The 12043-nt window shown below is 36.5% G+C and overlaps 1 protein-coding gene across 1 annotated transcript; it reads left to right on the plus strand.

The window, feature by feature from the left end:
- Positions 1–755: 755 nt before the first annotated feature.
- LOC121957187 (cysteine protease atg4da-like) lies at positions 756–10711 on the plus strand. Its single transcript, XM_088090964.1, has 11 exons — positions 756–915; positions 3101–3336; positions 3426–3509; positions 3591–3764; positions 4611–4914; positions 5002–5066; positions 5917–6044; positions 7179–7257; positions 7356–7432; positions 8244–8363; positions 9931–10711. Exons 2-11 carry the CDS (start codon positions 3144–3146, stop codon positions 10105–10107), a joined length of 1401 nt encoding a protein of 466 aa, XP_087947090.1. The 5' UTR covers positions 756–915; positions 3101–3143; the 3' UTR covers positions 10108–10711.
- Positions 10712–12043: the final 1332 nt, after the last annotated feature.

The following is a 12043-nucleotide window of genomic DNA, read 5'->3' on the forward strand; positions in this document are numbered from 1 at the left end:
TGCATATGATAAATAAAAAGTGGTAAAAAGAAATATTCAGATCTCTTAAGTAGTTTAAAAAATACTAAAATGAAAAAAAGAAATTCTTGAAGAAAATAGAAATAAGAAGTATGTAAAAAAATATAAATTGTAAAGTATGTGCATTATGCTGAAATGTTTAACATTATTATGTGAAATATATATTATGCTACAATGTTTAATACTAGTATGTAAAATATTTATAAATATAAAAATATGTTTGATGCTATGTGTAGCATAAAACACATAAAATGTTTAAAAATTATGAAGAAGAAAAAAAAGTGTGAATTATTTTACTTAATGTACCAAAAAGTAAAAGTACTCATTTTACAGAATATAGCACATTTTAAGGCACCCAAGGCCACAAAAATAAGGTAACCAATAAAAGGAATTTTTTTTAAAAAAATAAGATGGAGCTAATTTTAATGACTTTATAAACAGCTGAGCAGCTTGTAATCAATAACAATATATCCAAATCTTAATGTGCTAAATTGCACAGAAAGTACAAACGTGCAATATTTGAAATGAAAAAAAATGAAAAACTCAAGTAAAGTACAAGTACAATAAATGAGTTGCCTTAATGGCAGTACTTCGGTAAATGTACAACTTTTTGTTTACTTTCCACCGATATAAATAAACAAACAAACATAAATAAACTTTAACGTCCAGACGGATAATCGGAGGCTCGCTGTGATTGGTCCGCTGTCAGCCAATCAGAGCGGAGCCTCCACGTAACCAGCATAAACAGGAAGTGAGCGTAAATCCAGTGTTTGGCTTCAGGAGGAAACAGAGTGAAGTTTCTCCGATAAAAACAAACCGAAACAGACGAGCAGCTCCTCTGAACTTCACATGATGATTTATTCTACCTAAAGACGAGATGACGAAGCCCGAATAAAGGTAAAACACTACTTTTCATGCTTAAATCATTCATTAAAGTCGGACTCTGAGGTCGAAAGAGTTAAACATGAACGCGGATAAATTTCCTAAAACCTTTTCAAATCTCCAGTTATGTTTCATTTGTAGTATCTCATATTTGTGGTTATAAACGTACTGTTTGTTTTTGCTTTTATAGTTTTATTAATATTTGTGACCGTATCTCACATATCGTGTCGATAACAAGTGGTGTAATGTAACTAAGTACATTTACTCAAGTACTCTCCTTAAATACAAATCTCAGGTACTTGTATTTTCATTGTACTTGACTTTTATGTCGCTTTACATTTGTAAGGGACTGTTCTTTATTTAACAGGTGAGGAGGCGGTGTGACTTCGTTTTGTGTTTTTTTGTTGTTGTTTTGTTTTTTTTTATCTTCCCTAAAACTGCAGATATTTCACCCCGGATGACTTTGGGTAAATGTGTCGTTATTGGGTATTAAAAAATGCAATGTTTGAAAGTTAAAAGTTGACGATAATATTCTGGGGTTGTAAAATCAAATTTAAAAAAGCCACATTTTTCACCCGTGACGTGACGCTGGTGTTGGTTAGTTCATGCAAATGGTTAATTTTTTGGCCAGCGGGTTTCAGTGTTTGGAAGGTGACTTTGGAAATGTAATAGGTTACAGATTACCAATGAGTAGTGTTGTAGTTAAGGCCATACCAACCAAGACTCGACTGATATACATAAATATATGTTTGTTTATTTATGGCTTCATGCAGGCTTGCCAGCTGAAATCATGTAATGTTTGAAAAGCAGTGGGTGCAAGACATTTATTTTATTTTATTTATTATTAGGAGTCCTTAAAAAGTCACCATAAAGTTTTTAAATTTTGTCCATAAGTTGCAATTTTTGGTTCCACAGAGCTTTCATGCCGTCGTGTGTTTAAAGTTATTCGCACCTGAACCTGCCAAAACAGTAAAATGCTACTTACACACTGATGCATCAGTATTAACCATCTAACAAAGTCCCATTTTTCTGTAGAATTAGCACTTTTACTGTTGAAACGCTCCATAAAGTATCATTTTTGACACAGGACCTTGAGTATTTTTACAGTTTTGCATTAATATTTTTACTGGATGAAATGTAGCTGCACATACTGTATCAGTGAGTGTGTGACTGCTGCGCGTCGCAGGCGTCTGAATCAAACTGTGATGTTTTGGAGGCAGCAGCCAAATGTGGTTAAAGATAGAAAACCAGCAGCAGCTAAATGAACATATCTGAAATTCCTGGAGTCACAGGACGAGGTCACATGTTTCCCTCTTTACTTACAGTCATGGAGAATCATTGACTTTTCTGTGGTTAACTTCAACATCAGATCCAGGCAGAAGTGTTTTCAGAAAAAAAGGAAAGTTACTGAGCGTGGCTGCATCATCCCTCGGGGGCTTTTGACCGTGGATGGATCACTGAACCCATCCATCCAGCCTTCACCTGCAAACTGTCACTCAAATTACCACGAGAAGAGATTCAAAAACACCACAAGGAGATGCAAAGGAAATGAAAGAGACACAAAATAACCACGAAAAACAAGCAAAACAACCATCAAGAGACGCAGAATGAATACAAAGTGACAGAAAACGACCAAAAAGAGACCAGAAATGACCTCACAGAGACACAAAATAACCTCAAAGACATACAAAATACCACGAAGGGATGCAAAGGAACTGAAAGAGACACAAAATAACCAAAAAAAGCTCAAAATTACCTCTAAGAGACATAAAGTCGTCTTAAGAGAGTCAAAATAACCCCAAATGCACACAAAATTACCACAGAGAGGCACAAAATAAGTATAAAAAAAGAAGGTAAAATGACCTCGCAGATACTTAAAATGACCTCAAAAACACACAATTAAACCACGAAAAGTCAAAAAACGACTACAAAGACACAAAAAAACACACTAGATTTACTGCAAAGACACAAAACCCCCAAAAAGATACATAATGACGAGAAAGAGATGCAAAACAAACAGAAGAGTTAACACCAGTGCCGGAGAGGTGCTGGGACTTTTAAATATTTGTCCCCAGGAGCTCGGTGTCTCCTGTAGTCCTCCTGTCCTCGTGTCACGTGTATATAACGCTGTTCAAACGTTACATATACGTGACGCGTGCTCTCTCTGTGCTCTCTCGGTGTTTTCTCGGTGTGCTCGCAGGCTGCGATGGATTTCAGGAGCCCCTCCTGTCCGGGTCGTCGTTATGAATCCTAACCGCTCCTCGGCGCGCCGCGACGGTCAGTCTCCCACAGGTGACCTGATGGACGACTGGCTCCTCCTCTCCTCTGACACTGCCGGGCCTCGGCGACAGGAAGTGAGGAGGGAAGAGCAGGAGACGGAGGACAGGGGACAACTCAAGTCCAGGTTGATCTCAGCCTGGAACAGCGTCAAATATGGTCCGTACTGATAGATTTCATATTGCTGCCGTGAGTTCAGATCTGGTTATTTTCTGCAGATTTATGAGATAAAACTGTTTGTCTTTCAGGCTGGTCTTTGAAGCAGAAATCCAAATTTAAGAAGAGCTCTCCTGTCGTCATGCTGGGACAATCCTACGAGCTCAAGGATCACGGTGAGGCCGTCACGCCTGCTGAGCTCTCTGTCAGGTGATCTAAAAAACACGGAGGAGTTTTAACTCCTGTCTCTGTTTCAGAGGAGAGGGAGCGTTTCCGGCGCTCCTTCACGTCTCTCCTGTGGCTGACGTACCGACGGGGTTTCCCTCCGCTGCCGGGCGGCTCCCTGACCACCGACGGCGGCTGGGGTTGTGTTTTACGCTCGGGGCAGATGCTGCTGGCTCAGGGACTGCTCCTGCACCTGATGCCTCCAGGTGAGGACACACGGGACACTACGACGTCACCTGTCCAAACGTCCAAACTGAATATTAACAGATACAGTCAGATACTGTCCCCTGTGTTTGGACATCTAAAGCAGCGATACTCAAACGGGCCCCCATTTGAATGCAGGGTGGCCCCCCAAACATTTTCTTAACTGACAGTAAAAATAAAGTGATTTACACTGGGAACTGTTTTTGTACTTTTAGTTTACGTAAGGTGGCAGAGTTTATAAAACAACAGCAAAACAGAGTGTCAGTGGAGGCTCCCCCAAATGTCCTAAAATCCTAAAAACATCCTTAAATCCAAAAATGTCCTAAAATCTGAGCAGTGTCCAAAATCCTAAAGAATATGTCCTAAACCTAAGAAATGTCCTTAAATTCTACAAACCTTGCAAATTCCGACATTTCTGATTATTATGATTATTTCAACCGATACCGATAAACCGATAATTTCCAGCTTCTCGTGGCCGATAAGATACCGATAACCGATTCTTTCCTCTTGTTTGTTTTTCATTACCTGAGGGTATGAACGGCTGAGATGTGGTGAGAACAGATGAATTTAATTTGTGAGTTTTTATTAAAAAAAAAAAACATTTTCGAAAAAAAGCTGGAAAATCACATTTTTGTAAAAGAAACTCATTTTCGAGAGCAAAATCAATTTCATTTTTACATTTTTGTTTTTTTTCTTCCTTTTTATTATCGGTTCTGTTTATCGGCCAAAAAATGTATTATCGGAATTATCGGTATGACGTCATAAGTTTCATTATCCGAACATTTTCGTGCATCCCTAATTATCATTATCATTTCACTCATTTTACTTCATCTCTGCATCATTTTCAGGTTGGACTTGGTCTGCGAGCCAACGTGTGGTCAAAGACGACATGGACCTGCTCCTGATCCGGCCCACAGACTCTGCAGAACCTGGACTGGATTCAAAGGAAGTGCCGAATAAGAGGAGCCGAAAACTGAGCCTGGGCTCCCTCCTGGACAGACCCATGGAGGCCACACACAGGAGGGTGGTGTCGTGGTTCACGGACCATCCTTCAGCCCCGTTTGGGATTCACCAGCTGGTGGATTTGGGGAAAAGCTCAGGGAAGAAGGCCGGGGACTGGTACGGACCCTCCATCGCGGCACATATCCTCCGGTGAGACCCAAAGTCAAAAAAATCCAATAAAAGCGTCACCAGCTTTAACGGAGAACCTGTAAGATCCTGCAGTTAATCTCATTTCAGGAGAGCTGTGGCGGCTTCAGCAGATCTGCCCAATCTGGTCGTGTATGTGGCACAAGACTGCACCGGTGAGTCCTGTCGTCATCCCTGAGTTTATTAAGTGATAAGAGGACAGATGCTTTTAAGTGAGGATTTCTGTTATCTGTTATCTCTGCCTGGTAGTAGACTTTGAGAGGTTGCACAGAAGTTTCCGGGTCCACTGAGAAAGTAACTCCATGGAGGGTCGATCACAGATCCTCTGCCGAAAGACTTAGTTTCCTACAATGCCAGGTGGAGTAAAGAAAAGTGTCCTCAAATGGGACATTTAAGTTTGTTTCTGAAATACACAGTGAAGAAACAAAATCTTGATTTCGGTCTGAGTTTTAGAGACGAGAGAGAGTCTGTGTCTGAATCTGCTGTTATGCTCCGTGTGTTTGGTGGCGGCCGATACAAAAATGCAAAAGTGCAGTCTGTAGTTTGATTAGCAACCCCGAGAGCCAGCGAGACACAGCTGAAAGACATGTCTTCGGACGGTGTTTTGCTGGGATGCAGGGGTATTTCCAGGCTCTGGTTAGATGGAGGGATGTTTTCCACAGTTCACCTTCTACCCACAGTTTTGATACAAAAATCGGCGAAATAGCCCTTTAAAAGTCGCTCAAAAAGAAAGTTTGTTCGCCTATTTAACCACTTATTTGTTCTGTCCTCTAAAGGGCATAATGGACGCAGATGTGCTTAAAACAGTCAGCTCCCCAAACTCACCTCTCCCCTCTGCTTACGCTTCCATACGGCAGCTGCAAAGCTCATCTATGTCGAAAAGAAAAGCAGATTTGTAGATGTGACTGGCTGTCGGGCGCTGAAATTTAGTTTTCGAGCCAAACTGAAAGAGTAATTGAAGCGTGTGGACATGTCTTTGTGTGTGTGTTTCCTCCGTGTGTCCAGTCTACTTGGAGGATGTGAGGAGGTTGTGTGAGCGTCCTCGTCCTCAGTCCTGGAAGTCCGTCATCATCCTGGTTCCTGTGCGACTCGGAGGACAAGATCTCAACCAATCCTACATCACATGTGTCAAAGTAAACTAACAATATTTAACACGTTTACTCCAGGTTGCAATCTTTAACCCTTAGGGACTGTTTGGCACATTTTTCAAACGCACTTTTCATTTTTCATCTTTTTGATAATTTTGGCTGTGCTCATGCACATGGCGTACATTTTGGCAAGAACGCACATTTTTGTTTAATCTTGAAATTTGATCAATTTTACTATTTTCCACCTGATGACGTCATTTTTATCATATTTGGCATATGGAGAAAATATATGCTGTTTCCACGAGGTGCACTGTCACAGTCAGTGTAGGTGCAAATCACTGACTTATCCCAGACTGTGAGTATCGAAAAAAAAACTACTTTGCAGGTAGTATATTGAAAATAATGCATTTTTTTGTTTGGTTTTTTTTTTTCATCTAAAAACATCAAGACATCATTACGAAAACCAGGCATTTGAAGGGTTAAAAATCTGAAAATTAACAAATATTTGATATTTTATGATGAGGACAAATGTTGTTTTTAAAATGAAGTCAGTGAAAGCAGTAATAATAAATAAATAATATTGATGTACAATATTTTTTCAAGCTTTATGTTGAAAAGCGCATTTTGTGTGCAGATATGAATGTGAGTATTTGACACTGCACAAAAAATAATAATGTATAATAATCAATGCTGCTGCTAGTTACTGACATATACTCGGCTGTGATCACTTAAAAAAATCTACTTTGCATGGAGTATATTGAAAATAATTATTTTTTGTTTTTTCATCTAAAAGCATAGTGTCATTACAACAAAAAGCTGACATTTAAATGGTTCAAATTCAGAAAATCAATGTATATTTGACATTTTTGATTAGGACTGATTTTTATAGCTTGATTTTGAAAAGTGCATTTTGTGCACAGAGTAATACAAGTGTGTATGTAATGTTAAAGTGGGCCCTAAGGGTTAAAACAAGGTAGTTTATTGGGAGATATTTAGCGGCAGTGGCTCTGGGTGTTGGGCCTTTGTGGAGGATTCAGTGAGTTTCCAGCTGAAGTTAAACAGCTACACTTCGGTTTATTTGAAAGAAACTCGTGACAGTGTTTTCTCTGCTCCAAAACAACATCGTGTGTCCTGCAGGTACAACAAACGACAAACCCGATTCCTCTGTCTCTCCCACAGAAACTCTTGGCGTTACGGTGCTGCATCGGGATCATCGGAGGCAAACCGAAGCACTCTCTGTTCTTCGTCGGCTTCCAGGGTACGTGCAGGACAGAGTTCGTCAAAATCTTCGCTCTCAGCTGTTTGATACCACTCATTTCACTTTATTTTCTTTACTCTGGCTCTGCTGTGTGAAAGATGAGCACCTGCTGTACTTGGACCCTCATTACTGTCAGCCCACAGTGGATATCACGAAGGAGAACTTTCCCCTGGAGGTATGAGGAAGTCACATTTCTCTTCTTCTTTTCGCTTTTGGTTCTGTTTCCTCTCTGTGACCGCTGAGCTGCTCAGTCAGGCTGAGTCCAAGTGGTTCAACTATAAAAGTGTAACATTTTTAGGTATGTATTTAAAATACATATATATTTTTTATACATAAAGTTGAACTAAAAAGCCTGCATTCACAAGAATTGCACACTTTTTTGGGAGCTTACCTGCGAAGGCCAACAAGGGCAAACATGCTGCATATACAGAAATGCGCTGCTTATAGGAAAACAAATGCAAAAGGAAAACGCTGCAAAAACAGAAACCTGCTTCAAATACAGAAACTCTGCATATACGAAAACACATGCAGAAATTAAAAGCTGCATATCCACTCACACAGCGGAAGAGCTCCAGCTTTTGCGTTTGCTTTTGTTTATGCAGCACGATTTCCCTTGTCGGTCACCGTATTTACCTGCACAAACGAGACAAAAAAAGACCGTAATCCTCAAAACACCTGCAGAGAGTGAAGTGTTTGTCCACTTGCACTGCCAAACAAGTAGCTTCTTGGTGCACCTGTACTATTTTCACATTAAAATTAGATCAAATTCATACATTTGGAGCAAAAAGTCTCAAAGATCAGCGCTAAAAGCGCACAGTTACAGTGAAATTTAATCGTCTTCAGAGATTTGTTGGTAACTGAAGCAAATTCAAAATAGGTGTCAAACTCAGCTTTTATAAAATCCACAACAGACCTTACAGGAATATTCTTCTCTGAATCTAGAAAATCTTTTTTTTCTGATGATTGTTCTTTTTTTTCGCTTACAGTCGTTTCACTGTAAATATCCCAGGAAGATGGCTTTCTCCCGCATGGACCCCAGCTGCACCATCGGCTTCTACGCTAAAGGCCAAAAGGACTTTGAGTCTCTGTGTGCAGCTGTTAGTGAGGTATGTTATCGCGGTGTTTGGCTTGTTAACCCTTTCAAATCAGAGCAAATTAGCTTGATTTTTTTTCAAATACTTGGAAAGAAGCCAACAAGCAGCTTTACAGGAAATGACCCAAAAAACAGCAAGAAATTAGTAAAAACAAGAAAATGACCTGAAATTTGAAAAAAAAGGAAAAGAAAAATAACAAAAATAGTAAATTCACTGAAAAATATATTTTTATATGTCTTATATATATTTCTTTCCTAATTTTATGTAAAAATATATAATTATAATAATTATGAATTTAATTTTCTTGGTATTTTTTCTAGTTATTTAATATTTTTGTAACAATTCTCTCCGTTTTAAAGCCAATTCTCAGGTCATTTTACGGCCATCTTTATTTATTTATTTATTTTTTTGCAATTTGATTTCATGCCATTTGCCTTTTCTTCCAAACAACAATCAAAACAACTGTGAAAGGCGCCCAAATGCAGCAAAAGAAAACTAGTGTCGATCCAGGTTTCAAAGGGTTAAAATGCTGCTGTGGAGCTTGAATTCATTTTGTTGCAAACGTAAAGCTAGAAGCAGAAGTCACCTAAAATGGTGAAGAGAAGATTATTTCAATTATTCAGACTTTATTTTTATAGCACTTCTCATACGAAACTGTCACACAAAGTGCTTTATACAATAAAACCAGAGCCGAGTCAGCACACGTGCAGCTGAGTTTTGTAATATTTGTAACTGAGAAATACTTTTCTTAGGACGACCAGAAACATGACAATATTAAACTCTGCAGTTAATGAAAGCATGCGTTAGTGTCTCTGTATCGGCTCGAGAGAGAGAGAAACGGTTGCACTCTCACGATGTTCTTAAGATGATAAAATGCTGTTTTAGTTACGTTTCTACGTTTCTACGTTTCTGTGCTTCAATATAAATGCAACTCTTTTTTATTCTTTGAAAAGGTTTCAGTGCCGGTGTTTGTAGGTTTAAAATCAGTTTCTCTCTCTGAGCTTCAGGGCCAAAAATTAGGCCTTCAGTTTGTCCTGGTCGAGCTGAAGAAAGTTTGCTGCCGTCAATGAATTTAAATCTAAAATACTGTTAAAAAAGAGCATCGATTGGCGACAATGTACATTACATTTTTTTTTCTTGAACTTTTTTTTTCCATTTTCACAAAAAGGAACATTCCTTGACATAGGACTTTTTTTATAAAATTCTAATAATAATAAAATAATGACAATTTTTATAAATAATAATAATTAATTAAATGATAATAACAGTTTAAGGTAAAAAAACAAAACAAAAACTACCCAAAAACATACAAAATGCCAACAGTAAAAAATAAATAAATAAGTTCATCCATTTTCACAAAAAGGAACATTCACTGACATATGAAATTATAATAATAATATAAATAGAAAGATGATAATAATCACTTAAATAATAATAACAGTTTATGGTTAGAAAAAAAAAATAATAATTTTTTAAAAATCACACATTTTTTACAAAAAGACACATTTTCCACAAAGCAGAGTCAATCATATTGAGACTGTACATTGCATTTATTGCATTATTGCTCTGTCTCTCGTAGGCTCTGTCCACGTCTGCAGGGACGTACCCCATGTTTATATTTGCAGAAGGAAAAAGTCAGGAGGAAGAGGAGGAGGAGGAGGAGGAAACCAACGCGCCCACAAATAATCTGACTTACATCCAGAGGAAGAACGAACGGAGGAGAGTCGACAGTCTGGACGAGTTTGTTCTGTTATGAACAAAAGACGATCGAATCTGTCCTGAGGCACGGACAGGGATCAATTATTAAACATTTACGAGACGGTTACTGTGTGGCAACTACTGATCGACCCCACGTCCACAAACAATAAGCTGAAGGGAGAAATAAAGTAGCCAGGTATCAACTATGACACTAATATAGTTTTTATTACTGTTTTGTGCTCATCTGTAATTTTATTTATTGTTTTAAGAGAAAATTTTAAATTAATATTATTCAATCAAATTAAAAATGAAGGTTTTTTTCTATTTGATCATCTCATTTAATCTATTTAAAATAATATAAATAGAAATTATAATGAATTTCTGCCGCGGACAAACTTGCGTCACTATGAGATCAGCAGTTTGTCCCTTTTTTTCATGTCATGTGACCGGATGTGCCGCCTTTGAATGGATTAGAAAATTGGATTTCTGTTAACATGTGACTCAGAACGTGACTTCACTGAAGAAGAAGTCACATGTGGTGAATAAACTCTCCTACAGAGAACAAATGTACTGACAATATTCTCGTGAGCTGGATATTTCATGCTGTCTTTTATCTGAATAAACTGTTTCTCAACAAGAAAGACGAAAAAACTGATTTTAATTTGATTTATTTCAAACATAAACATTTCAAACATTGTTGTAGCTCCTCATTAACCCTTTGAAACCTGGAGTGACATAATTTTCCTTGTGTTGCTTTCGGACGCCTTTCACAAGTATTTAAACACGAAGCAAACTGGTCAAAACATGAGGAAAAGGCAATGAGCACATTTTGTCCTTTTTTTTTTTTTTAAATAAGGGACAAAATGTCTAGGGAAAAAAAGCAAGGAAAATATATATATGATATATATATAACAAAATACATATTTAAAATTATGGAAAAGAATTAAAATATATATTATTAAGCATTTTCCCAGGTAATTTCCAGTTTTTTAAATTTATTTTTAACTTATTTTCAGGTAATTTTCTTTCTATTTTTCTTTCTACTTTTTATTACTTTTTTTTCTAATTTTTGAGTCATTTCTTCTTCTTTCTCTCATTGCTCATTGCTTTCTAGTCATGTTATTGAAAGAAATCAGTTTTTTTGATATACATAAACTGACAGAATCTAATCTTTTTGTAGACATAAATAAGATTTATTTCCATGTTTATTTCAACATTTATTCATTTATTTATTGTTTTATTTCATATATTTCATTTTATATATTTATTTCTGTATATATTCATAGATTTATTTACTAATATATTGCTATATTTATTTTAACAATAATTTATTTATTTGTTCATTTATTGAAATTTAAATCATTCTTTGTTTTTAAGATTTTTATCAACAGTGACTGCTGCTATAATTGTACTTGTTAATAAATGACTTGAAACTTACATCTTTAGGGACAAAACAAGTATTTTGAGAAAGGCTTTTGGGGGAAAAAAATTATTTTATTCATTTCGGTATTTCTTTATTCCTGTGTTTACTTATACATTTATGTATGTAACATTTATTCTTTTATTTATCTATTTTTCTGTATTTATTCATTTATTTATTCCTGCATTTATTAATATATTTCTTCATTTATTCTTCTTTTTATTTATTCTTTATTTATTTAAGTCATTTTTGTCCTAGATTTTTATTAACAACTGCCTCTATAATTATTGTGCAGTAAATAATTTGAAACTTGAGACTTTTCAGGCACAAAACAAGTATGTTGAGTAAGTCATCTTGGCTTTTGGAAAAAAAAATTGATTCATTTATTTATTTCTGTATTTATCCAATTATTACTGTTTTTATTTATTTTTTATATATATATATTCCTGTAGTTATTTTTATTTATTTAGGATTTTTTTCCTCCATACCTGAGACCCCAATTTTTTATTAACAATTATAGCTTCTGTAACTGTTACTGTTATAACAACTCGTATAAATACTTTATATTTTGACA

The sequence above is a fragment of the Plectropomus leopardus genome, chromosome 18, assembly GCF_026936395.1.
Source record: "Plectropomus leopardus strain MGB_pleo_1.0 chromosome 18, ASM2693639v1, whole genome shotgun sequence".
Classification (NCBI taxonomy): domain Eukaryota; kingdom Metazoa; phylum Chordata; class Actinopteri; order Perciformes; family Serranidae; genus Plectropomus; species Plectropomus leopardus.